Source organism: Lipophrys pholis, assembly GCF_963383615.2.
Source record: "Lipophrys pholis genome assembly, chromosome: 8".
NCBI lineage: Eukaryota > Metazoa > Chordata > Actinopteri > Blenniiformes > Blenniidae > Lipophrys > Lipophrys pholis.
Genome location: NC_137630.1, coordinates 2,745,075 through 2,766,826, shown reverse-complemented (window position 1 = coordinate 2,766,826; position 21,752 = coordinate 2,745,075). Strand labels below are relative to the sequence as shown.

The 21,752-nt window shown below is 42.9% G+C and overlaps 1 protein-coding gene across 4 annotated transcripts in view; it reads right to left on the bottom strand.

The window, feature by feature from the left end:
• Positions 1–1,675: 1,675 nt before the first annotated feature.
• ikbkg (inhibitor of nuclear factor kappa B kinase regulatory subunit gamma) overlaps positions 1,676–21,752 on the bottom strand; it is a 39,137-nt gene continuing 19,060 nt past the window's right edge. The window contains exons 4-16 of one of the 4 annotated variants that reach the window (XM_080468938.1): positions 20,205–20,273; positions 20,035–20,133; positions 19,545–19,730; positions 15,815–15,876; positions 15,659–15,706; positions 12,445–12,547; positions 12,251–12,366; positions 12,009–12,161; positions 10,692–10,764; positions 10,431–10,565; positions 9,124–9,260; positions 8,961–9,037; positions 1,676–2,636 (exon numbers count right to left, since the gene is read on the bottom strand). In XM_080468938.1, the coding sequence (XP_080325064.1) occupies positions 2,449–2,636; positions 8,961–9,037; positions 9,124–9,260; positions 10,431–10,565; positions 10,692–10,764; positions 12,009–12,161; positions 12,251–12,366; positions 12,445–12,547; positions 15,659–15,706; positions 15,815–15,876; positions 19,545–19,730; positions 20,035–20,133; positions 20,205–20,273 (1,446 nt within the window). In that variant the 3' untranslated portion in view covers positions 1,676–2,448. The remainder of the gene's footprint in view (positions 2,637–8,960; positions 9,038–9,123; positions 9,261–10,430; positions 10,566–10,691; positions 10,765–12,008; positions 12,162–12,250; positions 12,367–12,444; positions 12,548–15,658; positions 15,707–15,814; positions 15,877–19,544; positions 19,731–20,034; positions 20,134–20,204; positions 20,274–21,752) is intronic. The other 3 variants (XM_080468939.1, XM_080468940.1, XM_080468941.1) reach the window with 3 other exon arrangements.

Here is a 21,752-nt window from a genome sequence, read left to right as displayed (position 1 = left end):
TGGGGTTTTTTGTGTTTCCCTTTATTTTTTCACCCTCGCCATGGATCCCGGCAACAAAGACTCAGGGTCTCCCTTTAAGTATTGGATTTGTTTCTACTGCTAGACCGGAAAAGACCAGTCTACTTCTGTGTTAATAGCAAATAAAATACCATCGAACTGCATCCGCTCCGCCTCCTGGTCTGCTTCTGGTTTCTCTGTCATCATACCGTACAATACCCAGCCAGCCGTAACATGAACGACTTGTTGATTTGAGATCAATCGGCCCTCAGTTTTAACTAACTGTGATGTTTCTCTTAGAGTTTCATAGACAAGGGTTTTTTATTTTACATTGGTGTTCGCGTCCGGGAACACAAGAAGTGATTACCCGGGTTTTTCGACATTTTTAAAATGCAAGTCATAGATGGAGTTCTCATTATGTTTTAAAAAACTGGTGTTTTTCACCGTGAGTTCATAGAAAGGAAAAACTCGAACGAGTCGTTGATTTGAGATCATCGGCCGACAGGTTGAGAAATCTGTGATGTGATTCCTAGGATCACATAGACGTGGGTAGAGTATTAAGGATTTAGCGTTTGTCCATTGGGCAGTGGAGTCGTAATGTTTGAGACTCATAGATAAATAATAATACTCGTTATAAGAAGTAATGCACGTGTGGTTTTGGAGTCAGATTGGAGGTTCACAGTGTTGATTTCTTGCACGTTTGATGGTTTTCTGTGGACGGCTTGCAAAGTTATTGTGCCGAGTGATTAAATCACTGTGTTGTGTGAGTCAGATGGGTCAGGAGGATTGGAGTCAGTTTTGAGATGGTTGGAGAATGGATTGAGATTGAGCTGAGAATCCTAAAAGAATGCTGCGCTGAGCAGAGCACAGCTGTGAGGTCGCAGGAAAAAGTAAGTTGATTCGATGGACGAGTATGTGACAATGTATGGAAGCAGCGATCTTTAAGATGGCTGTACTGGTAAAAAGGTATGTGGTTGCAAAATGGTGGCCGTTTCTTAGAGTTAATGCCATGAGGCAACGTGTGAAAATCTGTTGACTGAACTTGCCCCGTCGGAGAACAAAAGGTTGGGAGTTTTGGGGGACTAATCCTTTGTGTGTGAGTGAGATGCAAGTTGATTAGAGCCTCCTTTTGGATGTAAATCTTCTGAATGAGTACTTTATGATTGAGATTTTCAAACTTTTAATGTTTTTGAATGTGTGGGGTCGACTCAGTGGGGACTCGTACCAAACTACCTGGAATTAAATGTGGCTTTAATTCCAGGTAGCAGCTGATGGGGAGAAAAATTAAGAAAAAGAAATGAATGGAATGAGGGGAGGAATCTTGATATGACAAACGATCTGTGATGTAAAGAAATTCCAATTTTCTTTTTTAACTTTCTTACATAATGGTAAAAGTTAATCAAGTTAATTTAAGATGTTTTGCAGATATGGGACACAGATGAGCCCATCCAGTGTGAAGAGGGAGGCCTTGGCAACACTGGATGGGCTTGTGTGCGTTTGCCCTGTGATGAACTGGTGACCTGTTCAGGCGTATTGTGCCCTCACCCACAGTGAGCTGGGATTGGATTAAGCTCCTGATGACCCTGCTTTTGTATGACTATTTTATCTCTGTCAGATTTAGTGATCTGGATTTATGCTGTTCATGAGCTTAATATATTTAAAAAAGACACAAACAATAATATATAACTGCTTTATTTTGTAAATCTCCAACACTTTGATATCATTTGCAAGACATTGGCTTTAATTACAGACAGGATACACAGACATGAAAGTCGCTCAGCGCGCTTACATTCAGATCAATAAAAAGCTGAGGGCTACGTGGCGGGGGCGGGGGGCGGGGGGGGGGGGGGGCGGGGGACAGGAAGAGGAGATTCAGGTTTGTCCAATGGCTCATTTGCTAAAACAAATGTGTACACAGGCACAGAACAGAGAATGGCTACTTTTTTTTTCAACAAGAGTAAACCCATCTCTAATACATCATCATTATTATAATATTAAATAATACATGTTTTGGGGCAATGCAGATATCTACATTCACAACCAAAACATGCAGTGTTTGAGTACTTAAAGCTCACTAAGATATTCACATGGACAAGAGATCTGTTCTCAGAGAGGTAAAAAGGAATCCAGCACTAAAATTACCACTCTAGGTCCAGTGATTGATGGGTCGGATGGTTGATGCAGGGAAGGTGTTCGGGGGTGTGGTGGGTGGGGGCGAGGCCTTACAGACCAGGAACAGGATGTGGAGAAATGAAGAGGAGGTGGAATAAGTCGGTGAAGCTCGGCTGCTTCATTAGTTGTTTTTTTTTTTCTTTTTCTCGATTCAAACCCAAAAAGGTCTGAGATCCACTTTACACGTTAGTTTGGATAAAGGAAGAAGAAGGGGCTGTCAGGCTTCACACAGAGCACAACGTACATGTTTTTATATGAAGAGGTTTGTGGGTTTCCTTGTTACTGTATACAGTCCATGACGTGGATCTGCAGCGTGTCCATATCTGGAGCTAGGTACTGGCACTTTGGACAGCACATATCCGGGAGATCCTGACCTCCGGCTGCTCCTTGATCTCCAGCTGGAACCAGACCTTGATTACGGAATGGCTGGGCGGGGTGAACTGTGTTGAACTCAGCCCCCGAAAACCCTGCACACACACAGGAAACAGCTTAACACGTCTGGTCACTGCTTTAGAGACATTCTGAGGAGGAAAAAAACCTGAAATGTTCTTATAAAGTCAACTTTTTGGCTTCACAAAAACTTTGATCTCAAAATTCCAACTTTATTCTTCCACATTTCCATTTCCCCGGCTTCATTTCACACCTTCAGTTCTTCAGGGTCGAAGCACTGAGAGTGCTGACCAACCCTATTGGGTTCAATCGGCGCATGTTCATGCTCTAGAGACCGTACTTCCTCTTTACAGCAGGTGGCGCTATAGCTGATGATTGTCATTGCGATGAGGGTTGGGCTCCGGTCTGACAACATACAGACAATTTATATTGCACCTCCTGATGCAGGCAACAAGGCGGCCGTTGCAGCTGCAGCTCCACAGCGACTGAGTCAAGCCGTGAGCCTCCATCCTCCGTCAAACTGCTGCCAGAACAGCAGCGTCCTGCTCCCACTGAATCTCTTCCTCTCCTGTTACGGAAGACTTTGTTGGAAGACGGCGGTGCTGAGTCGCGCACCGACATTTCATTAACCAGGTAACATAACAGCCAGTGTGTGCAACTCTGTGTGTGTCGTCAACAACGGGAGGTTTTACATCAGATGAGTTAGTTAACTGTTTGGAGTCACCGGGTCAATTTGCCAACTTTTGCTTTGACCTCGATATTTCAACATGAATAACTTTTATACTTATAAATGCTTGGTGTCTTTTTTTCAGCACAACCTATACGATTCTACAATTATTTACTAATCTTGACACACTGGACATAAAACTTGTAACAACAAGAGTGGGAACAAGTCAGAAAGAGTATCCAATTGGTATATGTACAAAACAATGCACAAATATATATACATATATAAATATTAGGGATGTTACTGATTGGTGAGTAATCGGGGATCGGCAAATCCAGCCGATCACCCCGCTGATCTGAAAAAAACAACAAAAAAAACGCGGCCCGCAACGTCGCCTAATAACCAGAACAATCAGGGACTAGAAGCTCGGGTGGAGCTGCAGAAGTTAGAGGCAGGCGGAGCGGGGCCATAGACCTATAAAACTAGAGTTCTATATAGTGGGTTATGTGTTTATGTACAGAAGTCTACTTCTAAATTTCTATGTGGTCTGTCTTCTGCTTTTTTATTGTGTTTGGTGAGTCACAGCGCCCCTAAAGGCCTGGCATGTGTACTACATGCCCTGAAGCCTCGTGTTGAGCCGTGTTCATAGTGAGGTGTGGACGGTTTGTTGGGAGAAGGTCAGGGAGGACAAAGATCGTTTATTCGTTGTGTGGATGAACCCTCAGTTTACAACAACAACTAAAGAGAAAGAGAAGAATTTTGATTCAATAAGTGAGTTTTACAATAATTTCTAGGTAAACAAAGCTTCTGTCTATAGTGCTTTTAGCTTCAGACATCTTAGCTCCAAAAATACACTATTGAGTATCTTTGCAATAGTAATGTGAGTATTGGATCGGGAAAGTATCGGTATCAGCCGATACTCAATTCTGAAAAATCGGATCGGGAATCGGGGGCAAAAAAGTGTGATCGGGACGTCCCTAGTATGTATATATATATATATATATATATATATATTAGATATTCTCTGGAGCTTAACAATTTGTCTGGTATCAATTATACTTGATCTCAAAACGCCCGGAGAGACCCTTCTTTTCCTATTTGCTCGTTTGTGTCTGACCATCTTTCCTGATATGTTCAAAGTTTATGTGTTTGAGTTTCTGCATTTTGTTTCTTATTTTGTGGAGAAAAACAAATAGAACTTGTTAGTGGAAGAAGTACACGTATGTACGTTTGTACAGTATGTTGTCTGAAAGTAAGCACTATATTTATTGTATTATCATGCTCTCACCCCCCCAAAAAAGTAAAAAAAAAAAGAAACGAAAAAGTCATGGAGACGAAGACTGTGACGAAATATAACTGATATCTAAGTCAACCAATCGAAACGACACTAAAATCTGAGGGCAGCACAAATGGAGAAAAGACCCAATCAGAGCCGCTCCTGTTGTGGGACAAAGTGGGAGGACAGCCAATCAGAGCAAACCTTCTTGAGGGGTTGATCTATGCGGAAGCAGCAGAGCCCTTCTAAACTTTACACAGTTTGCAGTTAGTTAGGTTGTTTACATTATAGTTACTTGTTTTTAATCTTAGTTACACAGCTTACTTCAGTTTACTTCCAGTTTCAATTTACGTTTGCGCCAGTGGCGGCTGATCTATAGAGGGCGCAACATGTACCAGCTGTTTTTTACTTCTACAACTTTTTGGCCTCGGCTACAAAATTCTCAGCGACTCCTGCACCAGTGTTCTGGTCAATATTTGTAATCTTATTTTAATGACGGTGTTCTTTATGTTTTAGCCTCAAACCTGATTGCTGTAGATATGTATAGATATGATTGTGAAATAATTCAGGCAGTACAAGTAAACCCTTTCTCCCTCGCCCTCCTTCAGACCCCGGGGACTCAGACTGTACCTGTACTACAGGAAATGGACAGTGAAAAGGGAAAACGACAGCCAAAACAGAAAACCATTCCAAACATGTTCACTTTCACAATAAAGTACCATCCAGACGGAAAAGACCTGAAATGGCTAAGTTTTGATGCCCATGTAAGAAAATACTATATAAAACAGTTGAGCTGTTATGATCTTCTTTTGACTGGAGCTTTATTCTTGCAAGTGTGAAGTAATTTGTTCAAATATCCAGGAAATAAACAAGAACTTGTGAAGAACATAATTATGTGTTCCACTTTTGTCGAACAGGACTTAGACATTTTTTTATTATACAAGAGTAATATGGTATGTCGTTAGTAGATGATTAAACACAGTTATTTTAGGTAAGCTTACAATGGTACTTTACTACCATGACAAACATCCTTTTGCTGAATCTACAATGGTACAACAAAACTGTCGGAATCTTAAAAAGACTAAAATGAGGCGAAAGATGAGACAAAAATTAAAACAGAATTTCCATGGATTCATTTTGAACTAAAACTACATAAACCTAAAAGACTAAAATGTGACTTGAACTGAATCCGATCCTCGGTGGGTGACTAAGACTTACTAAAAGTTTAAATTCTGGCCAAAATGAACCCTCCTGTGCACCTGCAGGTCTGAGTGCAGTGAAAGCAGCAGCATCATGTCACCAACAGAAATGACATCTGGTCCCACTTCACATATCACGATAGGGACCAGAAGACCTGGGAACCTCGTGGAGGATAAATCAGTGGGAACCCTCCACCAACCTGAAGGAACACTGACAGACTCACATCCAGAAATACATGTGAAGGTAAACACACAGGCTGAGCTTATTTTTCAGAGAAACTACAGTGTTTCTGCTAAACTTGGAATAAAAGAGAAACTAATTCAAAACGGTTTTTAGTAGGGACGTCCCGATCACACTTCTTGGCCCCCGATACCGGTCCGATTTTTCAGAATTGAGTATCGGCCGATACCGATACTTTCCCGATCCGATACTTCCATTGCTATTGCAAATATACTCAATAGTCTATTATTGGAGCTAAGATGTCTGAAGCTAAAAGCACTATTGGCAGAAGCTTTGTTTACCTAGAAATTATTGTAAAACTCACTTATTGAATCAAAATTCTTCTCAGAACGACTTAAGAACTTATTTAAACTTTATTCAGTCAGAACAACAAAAACCCAGTTACACTCTGCAGTCTTGTTTCTCTTATTTATGTTAACTTAAACAACTTCACCTGGATTTTGTAGCAAAAAAAACAAAAAACAAAAATAAAACCCAGTGAATCAGTTTGACTAACATAGAAAGTATAAAATACTACAATATAAACAGTATTCAGTAAAACCAATCAGAAGAACCCAATTCCACTTCAAAGTGTCTTTGACTGCTTGGGTTGAAAATAAGTCCTTAAAAAGTGCAAATACAATAATAATAAAAATAAATAAATCTTAAACATAAATACTCTCAGGCTCCAATGTAACTTCTTTGTGTATTAAATTCCAGTTTACCTTAAAGCAGTATGAGAGGTTTGACCTGAATGTCACTAAACTTTTACATTTCAATGTGAATTATAAACACTTAATTCTACTTCAAAGTGGTAAAACCTGTTTGACAAAAGTATTCTGAACATAGTACTATCAAAAACTTCTTCAGAATATCTCAGTCTCCCTTCAAACTAGAGGAACCTTCTGGGTTCTTGTTTCACCATCTCGCTCCCCTGTGGTACTGATCCTTTATTATAAAGTGGAGAGTTTGCTGCTTCGGTGCGGCTTTTTCTTTAGTTGTTGTTGTAAACTGAGCGTACTGGACTGGTTTAGTTATCAACCTTAAAATACCTCCAGACTGCTGATATTTGATCCTCTCAATGGCTTCAAGCTGCTGACCTCAGTTTACGGCAGGTCGCACACGGGGCTCGCTTTACGGCAGCTGACGTGAAAAGTTTTTTTTTTTTTTTTTTAAAGATCGGCGGGGTGATCGGCTGGATTTGCCGATTCCCGATCACTCACAAATCACCAATATCGACCCCTATCCGATATCTACCGATCGGATCGGGACATCCGTAGTATTTATTATTGATTAGACGATTAACTATCTGAACTAATATGAGTATAAATATTCAATGTGCTTAAATTTAACCAAATGTGTTTAATTGTAGTGTGTGTGTGTGTGTGTGTGTGTGTGTGTGTGTGTGGTGTGAGAGCAGCAGGGGGCGCTGCAGAAAGCCGCCCAAAGGAGGCGGGGTTTAGTAATTACTGATCAACACCAGAGTGAGTTAAAACAATCTGTGTTATTTGATATACAGAGAGACAGACTGTTCTGCACTTGCCTCCGTCACGATTTCTTGCCTTTTTCCGAACTTTGACTGATTAAATATTTTCACTTATTCTGACTTTACCAACACAGTAGATTCATTGTGACTTCATTATTGACGGCCGGCCACACCCCCCCCCCTGTTAAAAACTGCCATCATCAGACCACTTCTGAAAAAACCCACCCTGGACCCGAACATCCCATCAAACTACAGACCCATCTCCAATCTCCCATTCCTGTCCAAGGTTCTGGAAAAAACAGTGGCAGCACAACTTCAGGACCACCTCAAACACAACTACCTGTTTGAGAAGTTCCAGTCTGGCTTCCGCCCCGGCCAGAGCACAGAAACGGTCCTGGTCAGGGTCACCAATGACCTCCTGATGTCTGCAGACAGCGGCTCTCCATCTGTGCTCATCCTCCTGGACCTACCAGCTGCCTTCGACACGGTCGACCACAACATCCTCCTCCACCGCCTGAAATACACCATCGGACTCTCAGAGTCAGAACTCAACTGGTTCATCTCATTTCTGACCAATAGAACTGAGTATGTTGCCCTGGCGGAAAACAATCTCACACCCACGACGTCACCTGCGGTGTTCCTCAGGGCTCCGCCCTGGGCTCCGCCCTCTTTTCCATCTACCTACTCCCCCTGGGAAATGTCTTCGCTAGACATAGAATACCATTCCATTGCTACGCCGATGATACTCAGCTCTACCTCCGAACACTCCCTACATCCTCCGCTCCCCGGCCAACATCCACCCTGACCAGCTGCCTGGAGGAGATGGAGGCTTGGATGAAGCTCAACTTCTTTCAGTTGAACTCCTCCAAATCTGAAGCCATCCTCATTGTTACACCACATCAGGTCTGCTCCTCCACCATCACCACCATCGCCTTCTCTGGCCAGAACATTGCCCTCTACACATCCGTCACCAACCTGGGAGTTAAAATGGACTCACAGCTCACCTTTGACACCCACATCAAACACATCTGCAAGACCTCTTTCTACCACCTCAGGAACATCACACTCCTCCCAACACTCAGTCTGGCTGATGCAGAGGAGCTCGTCCACGCCTTTGTCTCCTCAAGGCTGGACTACTGCAACGCACCCCCCCCCCCCCCCCCTTACCTCCAAGAACTCCTCATCCCCCAAAACTTTTTTTAACTCTTACTTTCCAGAATGATTTTGATGTAAATATTTCATGTATTCTCTGACACACTGCAGACACAACCGCCCATGTTCACTACTGATGTATTAATGACTTTTATTGTGTGCTACAGAATGTGACAGTCAAGCGTTGATAGTTGCTTTTCATCAATTAACAGAAAACTGTGAAATCTGGATTAAATGAACTTGCCTAAATCTTATGTGGTTTACTGTATGTATATGCTTACGTGGAGTATTTGTTGAAGTCCTGGTTTGTCCTTCACAGCGGTGCCAGTGGAGCTTTTTGTACAATGATTACAGTGGGCTGGTTTTCATCTGTGTGGATGATAACTGATGTTTGTGTGTACCTTGGTTATGGGCAATGTGTGAGGGCCGTGCTGGGAAATCCTCAAGATGTCTCAGCTTCATCTGCTCCATACGAACACTGAGAAAAACAAAATATAACCTACATGTTTTAGCCCGCGATATCACGCACACACGCACACACACACACACACAGAGGACGTTTACCGTGACGTGGCCTCCTGTTTGAGCCTGTCTATCTCAGTCATGGCTTGGTTCAGCTGGTCCTGCAGTTCCTCCTTCTTCTGGTTTAGCTTCTCTCGAGCTTCTCGCTCAGCCAGGAAATCTGCCTTGTAGATCTCAGCCTGCAAACACGCAGTCAACCTTGACATCTGACACAAGCGTCTCCAGCCGACCAAAAGGTTTTATATGTATTTACATGGAATTGTGTGTAACGCCTCTGACATGTCACACTGTTAAGATGAGACTCTCTCACAGCACCAAGCTTGAAAACTCTGAGTATGTGGAGAGAACTTTCCTTTTTGCAGCAATAAAGACACTGGACAGAGTCAAAGACAATCTGGGACAGTCAAGCCTGATTTCAGAAATGGCACAGATCATCTGGATCCGAGTCAGTCTCAGTTAAGGCCTCTCCATACTTTGCACATTGCGTGTCCAAAGACCCCGGGTTCGCACACACAAGTGTATCCATACTACACTTCTGTGTTCACTTCCGTGCACGTTCCATAACGTTCTACAACAATCGCCGTTCTCCTTTCCTAAAGTAGTTTATGTTTCACTCCAGGTTCTGAGCCTCTGGCTCTTTATTTTCTTTAAAACCGTGATTGTCCAGACGGGGAGACGGAGGACCTCCTCAAACAAGCGCCCAGTAGCTCTGGAGCATGAGCAGTCAGAGCATGAGCAGCGGATCACTGTCTGCACGCTCTCAATAATTGGGCTGCATGCGGTCAACCGCAGAGGCGTTGGAGCAAACCCTCACGCACATTGGTGGATGACAATTTTGACGTCACACGGACCAAAGTGGACTCTGCCCACATGTGGACAGGAAAGTATGGATTGGCCTTTAATTAGACTCAAAAACAGCAACAGGCTGAAAGCAGAAGTCCAAGCGTCCACAATAATTCATTGACATTTATGCAACACTCATCTAAACAACACGTGCATGAAATGATGTGCGAACAGTTCCACAGGGATTAGAAAACACTGATCATGGTCTGTAATTTCAGTGAACAGCCCACATCATTTCATTATAAACTCAGTTTAATAATTAGCGTTTTGAATAAACTGTGTCTGTTTTCTGGTCAATTTAAGTTTATTTCTTCTATTTTTCAACAATTTCCTAATGAATTCATTTTTTACAGTATTAAAAATAAACCTTACATGAATCCTTGAGTGGTTTATCCTGGATGAAACTAAACTCTGGAGACCTGTGTCAGTGTTTTCAGCTGAAACAGTGGGTGTATCTTCACTGTGTGAACACGCCCTGTGGAAGTGGGTGGGTCCCGAGCACTTACCTGTGCGGTGAGCACGGGGACCGTTTCCAGCGAGCCTTTCTGCTGTTCGACTTCCTCCTTCAGCTTATCAATCAGGTCCTGCTTCAGGGCCAGCGCCCTCTCCGCCTCCTCCAGGCGGCTGCACAAATCTCCTCCCTGAGAGAGAGAGAGAGAGAGAGAGAGAGAGAGAGAGAGAGAGAGAGAGAGAGAGAGAGAGAGACCAAATGAAACCTGAAGCCACCTGATGGCACTGAGGAAGATGAGGCCTGCAAAGTGTTTTACCTCACTCTTCAATTTGGAGTCGTAGTCTCTGAACAGACACGTGTACGCATGTTGCAACTGTGTCAGCTTTTTCCTGTGAAAAGAAAACAGGAGGCAGATCCTGAAGCTCACAAAAAGGACCGAGCCAGTTGTTATCCATCATCACTGTGCTGTTTTATATACAAAACACAATAAACAAATGACATTTTTACCTTTATAATACCAAGTGAATCGTATTGGAAACTCAAGTTTTTGAGTCCTCTGTCATCAATGTGATGATCAGCTTACATTTGTCTTTTCAATTTCTTTTAAAAATCCATCTTTATTTGAACAAGGACACAAAAATGTCATTAAAACTCAGTAAAATGTTCCTCGCCTAATGCTGTGGATCCACTGTTTGACGTGGCGTCATAGCGTGATGAGTTCATGTCCACATTTAAAGAATATGTACAACACGTTCTTGTTCAAGAAAGAATTTTATGTTGGGGGGTCAGAAATCCATATTTAGTTTGCCAGGAAATGAATACTTACTAAAACCTCTGACACATTTATTTCATGGTTCAGGTTTAACTGGGCTGATATAAACTGGCTAATAGATATTTTTTAAAAAGCAAAATAGTGAATAATAAAAAATGGCTGGCGGGTAACTGAACAGAGCAGCTGCATGTTCTCCATGAGGTTGTTTCATATTCACCAAACTGTTGTCAAATGACAGAGTTTGCGTTTCATTGCATGCTCATGTTTCATTCATTTATGGCACATGTGTCAAACTCTAGGCCCGCGGGCCAAATGTGGCCCGCCACGTCATCTTATGTGGCCCGCGAGAGCTTAAAGGTCTGATTGTCCTAAAATAAATACCGTATTAAAATAAATACGGTATTGTTCCCAATTGACACGCACTGCACGAGTGCAAGCCTTGGGGTGTGCGTCTATTGGGAACATGCGAGCGCAGGTTCAAACATTCTATAAAATAAAGTAATTACATGTGCCTTTGTTGACACGGAAGTAGTTCTGCACTTGTGCATATCCAGATTAAGATGTTCCCCGCGCCGACCCGTGTTCCACCCGACGCCAGACAACCCCCCCGCGAGAAACCGCACACGGCCAATACAATACAGGCCAATACATGTTTGTGCTTCAAGGAGAAAAAACAGTTTGTCTTAAGTGTTCTGAGGCGTGTCGGTTCTCAAAGAGTAAAATATAAGTTCACATCTTGACAACAAGCACGGAGGTAAGTATGACTTAAGGATTAAAGACGTTAGTGTCCTGTGTTGACAACACAAGTTAACGCCAGATCTGAATGTGTGTGTGTGTCTGTGTGTCTTGTGTTGAACCCACTTCTCCTCCGTGACCACGTGCCTCTCGGTCTTCAGGGCCTGCTCCAGGTTTTGGCTCTGCAGCATCAATGTGTCCATGGTCACTTGATGCTGCTTCCTCTGCTGCTCTTGCTCCCGTTTGGTCACCTGTAGGGCTTTTATATTACTGCTGCGCCTGCCAACCAGCATGGGGACAAACACACACCGTTAAGGCCAGAGAGTCCGAATCACCGATCTTTTGCTGCCACACTGCCATCCACTCACTCCTCCTCCAGCACTTTGCGCTCGTGCTCGCTTTTGTCCAAGCAGCTCTGCCTCTCTTTCAGCTCTCCTAACAGGGAGGTGGCCTGCGCCTTCAGGGCCTCACAGTCTTTGGCCAGCTGCAAGAACACAAAGAGTTAAAAGGTATTCTACAAAGCTACACAATTAGGAGCTCTGACATATGGATGAAGACAAACCTGAGCACAGTCCTTGTCCTTCTGTTTGAGCAGAGCTTCAGTTCTGTCACGCTGAACTGAACTCTTCTGCAGATAGTCCAGTTTCTCCTCCAGCTCACGGTACCTACAGAGAAACACTCATTTCTAACGGTCCAGGTAGGTCAAACCTGCATACAGCATTGCACATTAGGCTGGAGCAGTTTGTGAGTTGAAGAAAATCAATTTGACGTCTGATTCTCCCATTAGGAACAGTTTGTCCACTTAAGCAGCTGAGTCACAAGCAAAAAAACAACATGCATTCATTCATATTGTGTGTCTGCTATATTGAACTGCTGATTCCCTCCCTGTGTTTATGAGACAAGCTCAGTGGAGCACGGCTGTCAAACATCTGGCCTAATTGAAAACTGGCCTAAGAGAGGGTCAGAGTTGACCCGAGATGCCATGCAAGTTGTAAAACTTACAAAGTCATATACGAGAAAACTTGACACTATGGGGTAAACTAAACACAGTTAAAATGGTCATAGCCCCACTTATCAATTATTATACAGGAATGTTGCCTGTGTAAATCAGATGTTACAGAGCTACAATAATATGATAAAACACTTTCTTTGGGATGGTGGTAAACCTCGTATTAATATTACTTACCTAAAAAAGAAGGGGGGTTGCCCCTGCACAATAAAAAGCACTACAGTATCTCTTTTGAAATGTCTAGACTGGCCAAACATGGGCAGGGAAATTCGACAGACTGGATTTTAATAGAACCCGAGCTTGCGTCTCCATTTACACCAATTGATATGTTATCACAAAAAGTGAAAGCGAAATCCCATTTTTAAATTTTCAAAAATGGTATGGTTGGAGGTGCATAACAAATACAAAGTGTTCCACATGTTCAAAAATATGCCCCCTTGTGGCATAATCCTAAAATCACAATTGTCAAACAGACTGTTTACTGGGCACGATGGCTAAGAAAAGGTATTAGAACTGTTGGTGATCTATTTGAGGGGGATGTTTTCACGTCATATGATGATATTAAAAAAGTTTCATTTGGAGGGTCGTGGCCACTTGTGGAAGTACTTACAAATAAGGAATTGCTTAAAAGGAAAAGTTTAAATATTACATGGGAGAAATCCACTAGAGAGCTTCTTGCTATTACCTCCACTACAGTACAAGGCCACAAAATGGTATAATATTTGCCCATGGGCTAAAAACAATACAAGTAAAAGCCTAAAAGAAACATGGGAAAGAGGTTTAGGGTGTACAGTGAGTAAAAATGCATGGGATTCCATTCTCTTGAATAATGGCTTGCATGTTAGGGAAGCCAGAGGTATATTTATCCAGTACAAAATTCTCAATAGATATTATTATACTCCTTCAAGGATTTATAAAATGAGCATTGGCAGAAACGGTGTGTGTTGGAAATGCCAACGAGCTAAAGGTACGTTGATGCATGCCCTCTGGGAATGCCCGTTGGGTTTTTGGAATTGTGTATTGAATTCCATGCAGCGATGGACACCTCGCAATTCGCCCAAATCACCTAAACTGTGTTTTCTGGCAGACAAAAGAGTGTTGTTACAGTTAAGTAAGCATCATTTTAGAGTGCTAACATGTGCTAACATGAGACGTAACATGTACCCGTCTCATCTTGAGATATTGGAAGGACTCCCATACCCCAACGCTTAAAATGTGGAAAGAAACAATGATTGAAAATGTTGCTTGTGAAAAGATGCTTGGAAGATTTACATTAAAGAAATGAAGCCTCAGTGGAACAATGGAACAGTTTTGCACCGAGCTAAATACAACAATTGACAGTAAACCTCACTGTTTTATGTTGATTGGAATTTGTTTGTGTTTGTTATAAAATGCAAAACCCATTAAATACTTCAATTACAAAAGTCATGTGCGAGAATGGTTTTGTAAACTTGGGAGTGTTTTAGTCAGAGTAGCAAATCTATCGCCGAACTGAAAACTGAGAGCAGCGATGCAGCAGTGAAGCGAGCTAACGTGTTGCTCATGACGTTAACATCGAGGCCACACTGACGGTTTGTAAAAACACGAAAGCTGCAAATGGACCATGTGCTTTTCTGACATTTTACAGTATTTTGCACCAAGACGTGGTTAAAAATGTCATGCTGTTATAACAGCTCTTATTTTCATAAAAGGATATTTAATTAAATCTAAAGATTTTCATCATGCATTAGTAATTCTTTGCAATAAAACAAATAAAAGGAAAAAATTGGGAGATGTCCCAATAACTGTAATTAAAAGGCTATTATGCCACTATGAAAATAATCTGTTAGCTAAGCTATAATCAGAAGAAAAATGTAATTGTGCTGATTTTACAGTCTGGATCATTTTCTCCATCATACTTTTTGATGTTGTCTTCTTCAGGTTGTGATGGATCAACAGTTCAGGTGTCATAAGAAGCAGAGCTGCTGACACACGTCATGTAGACCACATCTGCATATTTAGCTCTCAAAATCTGCACAAAATAGTGAAAAACTGAAAACTATGGGAGCATATTTTTCCAAAATAGAATATAGAAATATAGAAGCTATTCGATGAAATAACATAAAACTAACCAACTAATTGATTATCAGTTAGTACTTAAGGTGCTTTTCCATTAGACAGTTGTACCACTGCTCGGCTCGGCTCAACCCACCTTCTCTCCTTCTCCGTTACAATATAGTGCCACCAAGGTGTGGGAGGAGTCGCCTGAGCTTTTCCTGGTTCTGCCAAAGTAGGTAACCCTGATAGAATCTGTGCCCCATGCTGTGGAGGGCGCATGCATCCAGAATGGTGGAGCTACAACTTTGTGTTGGATATCAGCTGGAATTATTAATATTAAAAAATGTGGATTGTTATGATCATGCTTTGTCAAAGATGTTTAACAGATGAATAATGCTGAGAGTGAAACACACTAAGATTTTATCCACACTTAGATGAACTAACAACACAGAGAAGCCACGTTTTCAGTGCTGCTGAACACTGCTTTGTTGTGGTTTCTAATGATTTGAGCAGTTATGCAGGGATTATTGTGTATGGACGGATTAACTCTTGTGAGCATGCAACAGGTGAAAGAAGGGAGACAGGTGCAGACAGAGGGACATGCACATACACAAAGCAAGAGAGAGGCTGACAGACAGACTGACACAGAAAGAGAGAAAGAAAGAGAGAGAGAGAGAGAGAGAGAGAGAGAGAGAGAGAGAGAGAGAGCCACACAGAGCTGTGGGCTCACCTGCCCTGTGTGGCCTGAAGCTGCTCGGTGAGTTTAGCCAGACTCGAGCTAGAAACGGGAAACAGGGAAGCAGGAGTGAACAGGAGTCACTTCAGTGCGGTTAGTCTCAAACGATGCATTTCAAACAGCAGAGGTTCAGGGGAATGAGCTTCGTACCAGTCGGAGGAGTGCTGAGCCTCAGAGCGATGCGGGACCACCTCGTCAGGACCACCACTCGCCTGGTGAACATTCACACCTGACTTTCAGATCACAGCACTGTAATTTAGCAGTACATTATCAAGAGGGTAATGGCACAATACAAACCTACTTTGAATCAACAGACGTCTCCAGCAGGGGTCTCAGGCTCGTGGCCCGCGGGCCATTTGCAGCCCGCGAGACGATATTTTGTGGACCGCCAACGCACATTGTGACGTTGTGTTTACTTACTTGGGTAAGTTCATGTACTTTAAAGGTTTGTTGGCTGGAAGCACGGGACATAACACATCTTGTGCAAGTAGTATAAGTTCAGGGGACAATAGTTTCGCTTTTACAGTAGACAACATTGGGAATTGGATTTATAAGTACATCTTTTCCACTAATCAATCCATAAAGGTTGAGCTTTTATTATGACATCAACCAATCAGCAAACCATGGCAGCATCACACCCCACACAAAACCCTCTTCACTGCAGGGATCCGCTCCGCGATCACGGAGCGGATCCCTGCAGTGCATCATGGGAGTTTCTGTACGTTGCGTTTTAGCTGTTGTTGGGGTTATTTTAGGTTTGGTAATGATTGTGTTGTGTTTCTGTTACTTTGTTCATGTTGTTAGTTAGTTCATCTAGTTTAGTTTGGTTTGGTTTATTAGTTGTGGGTGAGCACTTAGGAGTGAAGAGGGTTTTGTGTGGGGTGTCCTCCTGCCATGGTGCTCTTGATGATGGGTGAGTGTCAAAGTAAAAGCTTATACCAATCTCTTATTTCATTAAAGAGTTTCCACATGTGTTTATTTAACTTTGCTTGACAGTTTAAAGATCATGAGAGACTGATGTGATTTACTGTTCTTTAAAGATGATGTGCCATATTCTACTAAACATTGATCATGAAAGTAGACTTCCACAAATATCAGTATTGAGAGTTGACGGTTCACAGCTCGAGGGACCAAAAAACTGTGGGTTGCTGACCCTGTTCTAGACATTCTGAGGGTCTCAACTGCTTCTTCTCTCAAACCAAAAGTGGCTCAGATATGTGATAAGAAGTGTAGGCAAGAGAAACCATGTTCAGAAGAACGTTCATGACCTTCATTCAATGTTCCATTCATGTTCAGGAAACTTCATGTTCAGAAGAAATCATCAAAACTGTTAATAATGACGTTTGATAATTTTTTGTACAACTTTTTTAGTGGAATCCCTGATGAGGCCCAGCCTCACCCAGACTCTGCCTCCAGCGGCCCCCGGGTACATTGAGTTTGAGACCCCTGCTCTACAGAGTACCTCAAGGCCATGGGCCAGATATGGTCCCTGTGCAACCCCCCACCACTCAACAAAACGATGTTTAAAAATAGTTTTTTTAATAAAATAGTAAATAAACATATCAGATTTTGCTCCCAATTTATCTGGGCTTTAAAATCAAATCTAACCTCCACACTGTACATACTGAGATAACATTTATACCAGGGGTCCTCAATTATTCCCCCCAAGGGCCAAAATCAGACCAGCATGCCAAACCAAGGGCCGGAACCGTCGCAGGATTTTTGCACGATATTTGCAAATAAAACAACTTTTACTATTATTATTGTTGTTGTCATCATTGTTATTATAAGTAATAGTAGTCAACGTGGTTGTAGTAATAATTTAAGCCTGGGATTTTCAAAGTTTGCGTTGAGGGTCACATAAAAAAGCACTCTTGAAAAAAGTGTAAAACCAAAAAAGGACTCGCAAAACCAACTATCGTTCTAATTATTTACACACTGAGAGACAGAGAGAAATACAGGGAGGGATTTACAGTGTCTTACTTTTTAAATTCCATAATTGTTGTTTAGTGCTGCTTTGGTTTCGGTTCTCAATTCATCCATTTTGTGATCTGTTACATATGAAGTATAAAAACTGCTATATAAATGGACTTATTAGTACTATTGTTGGAATCTTTGTTATAAGACACCAGTTAGATGCCAAATAAACAAAAATGAATGAATTGACTGACCAATCAGTGAGAAAAGTGATGAGATGAGGAAATCCCTCTGATTTATGTTGCATCAGAAAGTCTGTTTCTGATTCTGTTTCTTTAAGTCGGTGATCAGAGGTGAAGAACACTCCTCCACCCAATCCTCCACTCTTCTACTCGCAGTATTATCCGACAGTTACTGATATCATTTCCATCATTCCTGCCACATTCCTGCCATTCTTAATGTGACCTAACCCATCTGAAGATGGTTCTGGAATGGGCCTGACATTCCTGGAAAATCTTTTTGGCTCCAATGAATCTTCCAGAATATCAAGAACCAGCTGTACTGGTGAAGTTAGTAACTGAGCGTGTGGATTAGTAGTGATGTGTGTTGATGTGTTCTACAGAGTGACAGCATTCGCTCCCTGCAGCATCCTCCTCTCTGATCAACTCCATGGAGTTTCTCTGAATGCTGAGCGATCTGGAGTGTGTCAACTGTTCAGTAGCTTCTGGTAGAATAACTGGGGGGGGGGGGAGTCAGATAGTTTTAAACTCAGTTGTAGACCTGACTTGTTTTACGCCCTGGGTGAACACCCGCCTCCACCAGACGCACCTGAGACGGTGAGTCTCATGTCCTCTGGTGTGCGGTGCGCTCTGGCAGCTGGACACGTCTCTCAGTTGGCTCCCGCGGGCCGCATCCGGCCAACTATTGAGGACCCCTGATTTATACCGTCAGAGGACATATTTACAAGCATCTTGAAACATACAGTATACAGTCCCTTGCAGTTAGTCCTCGTCAGACTCCGAGGTGTCTCCATTGGGAGCAGACTAATAATATCCCCACGGCTGGGCCACCGCCGGTTTTTGCAACCCCTTGCAGACTATAGATACTTCTAAGCTGGCAATTGCCAAGGAGGAGTGTACCACCATAGAACAGCCTGGGATTGTGCGGCGCTTCAACAGCCTATGGGCCTCACCTTTGAACAAAGTTGGAGGCCTTGTTGTGATTTTCGGCACCTCAAGAACGATTAGTACACACTTCCACATATACAGGATTTTGATGTCCATTTGGCGGGGAAAATCATTTTTTACCAAAGTTGATTTGGTGAGAGGCGGTACCAGTCAATCCCCAGGATGTGGTCAAGACTGCAGTGATCACACCATTTGAGTTGAGGAACGTCACTTTTTTAAGTGTCTGCGGATGTCGAGTGCTGTGAGCAACAGAATTGTGGCAAAAATGAAATCTTTGACACTCCGATGTAATATTGAGCCCACACTTCCATCACACTTTAACGTGCACCAAACCCCAACATGCACCACATTCAAACATGCGTGGGTGCGCGATGACCCGTTCAATGCTGCTTGTAGTTGAATTTGTTTGTTGACCTTTTTCACAGGCAGAAAAACTTGTTTGTATTTAAAAACTATTTAGGAAAATAAAAAACCCTTTTTTAATAACCTCCTGTTTTCCTTCTTTGCTCAACTGTTTGGTCCCTGACACTACTACTGACAATGTTATTGGATAGGGTTAAAATAATAACTACAATATCTGTACTAGTTTTTGAGAAGCACACGTTATGCTTTTCCTCAAGTATTTTAAAAATGAGTACCTTCACTTCGGAGTATGACTGGGGACTGTACCATGCTCATCGGTGTGAGTGTGACTGTGTCTGTGTCTGTCTGAGTCCTCTAGTGGCCTGGAGATGTTTGCTCCAGGTTCTCCAGCGACCAGTTCTCAGCTCTCTCACCTGAGCCTGTGCCAGTTTGCCGCAGAGCTGATCGATGCAGCGACGCATTTGCTCTCGCTCTCTCTCTCCCTCCTCCATCTCTTTCTCCAGTTCTTCATTTTTCTTCCTCAGCTCCTTCATCCCCTCCTCCAGCTTCTCCTTGTGGCTCTTCAGCAACTGTAAGAACTCATTTGCACCTTCCACGGGCTGCGGAGACAGACACAAAGGAGGGAGGGGTGAATTGGGGGGAGGAAAGAGGCAGTCAGAGCTCGATTTGGAGAAGAGAAGAAACACCAAGTGTAAAGTAAAAACAGCAACGAGGGTTCTGCAACAAAGGAGTGACGTTTGTGGACCAAAGACGTGAGGGTTCTGCACCAGGAGGAAGAATGTTAAGAAGTTAAGTCATTCTAGATGACCGGCGCCCACATTAAGCAGTGTTTCTTGAACCTGTGTGATCAGAGGTTGAGATGTTTGGGGTTTGATTGGTGGAATTGGGCATGAGCTTTCTCACCTGGCCGCTGTCCCGGCCCAATTCATCTCCCGTTTCCTCTGAAAATGACATGGGGAAGGAGGGAACTTGGTAGCCCATGGAGCTACACAAGGAATCACCCTGAACACAAACCGACATTCCTGTTTGAACAACAACACAACACGAGCAATAAAGACTCCAACGTATCTCACCAGGCTGCGCGGTGGAGTGGTCTGTGTGTGCTGCTCTGAACCTTCAGCACTCTTCCACTGGTCCAGAGTCTGAGAAACAACAGAAAAGGGAATCAGCACGTTCCTTATGGTACAACACATCTTCATCCGACACAAAACTATGCTCTATGAGAGAGAGACAGAGACAGAGACAGAGACAGAGACAGAAAGGTGTAGCGGCTCATGCACGCCGACCCAATTCCGGCTGTAGTACCGACGGAATTGGGTCGGCGCGCATGGGCATGCAAGGAGACGTGGAGTTCAGGTTGATATTGCACAACAAAAAATGGTCGGGATGAAACGCCTGGTCAAGCAATGGACATTTCTAGCAGAATGGAAGAGAAATATCTTTCTTTGTTAAACACAGTGGAATGTCATTCTGTCTGATATGCCAGAAATGATGGGACATTTCAAAGTATTGTGTTTTGCTTTGTGGAAGAGAAAGGGCTTCCTTCTTTTATGCACACTGCAACTAGCAGCCAAACCGTTGAACACAGAATATCAGACACAAACTGTCATTGATACAGGATTATATTCAGAATAATTTTGTATTGAATATTACTATTATTGAACCAGTAAGCCACACACATTTCATACTCCGTTAGTGTGACAGTCTTTTGTTAAGTATTATTATTATTGTGTTTGGACTTGATTTAATTAAGCTTGTGTCTGTAATCAGAGAAGGAGAGAAGATAGAAAAGGGACAGCCCTGAGGGGCTCCAGCGCTGGACTGTCAGGACTGAGAAGTGATGAAGCCCCAGCCTGACTGAATGCAGACGTTTGGTGAGGAAGTCCCTGATCCATCAGCAGGAGTGTTCACTGATATCCAGGCTGCGCATTTTGGACATCAGTCTGCTTGAGATAAGTGCATTAAACTTAAGTCCACAAACGACATCCTTGCATTTCTGCCAGATTGTTCAAGATATTTAGCTAAGGTGTGGGGGGCCGTGTTGATGGCATCACCTGTGGACTTGTTGGCTTTGTATGTGAACTGGTGCTGATCAAGGCGAGGAGGCAGTGAGGGTTTATGTGCTTCATTACCAGTCTTTCTAGGCACTTCATCACAGTTGAGGTAAGAGCCACAGGCCTGTAGTCATTCAGACTCCTGACTGACTGTTTCTTGGGGATGGGTACAATTAGGCCTGGGATGATAATCAATAAATATCATCGATAATAAATATTATAAATAATAAAATCAAACGATAAATGAAATGAACTCTATAATTTTGCCAGCCTCGATATATTGCCATATTACAACGAGGAAAAGAAACACGCATGTTTATTGACGAGAGGCTTCACTCTGTGCATCGGCTTTAGCACCCGAGCGCACTGGTTTCAAAGTGGAATGAAGGGAGAGAAGCATCTTGTCAATAATCTAGAATCTTTGTTTCTGTTGAAGGAGACAGGGCTGCGAGCACACGCACGCACGCACGCACGCACGCACGCACGCACGCACGCACGCACGCACGCACGCACGCACGCACGCACGCACGCACGCACGCACGCACGCACGCACGCACGCACACACGC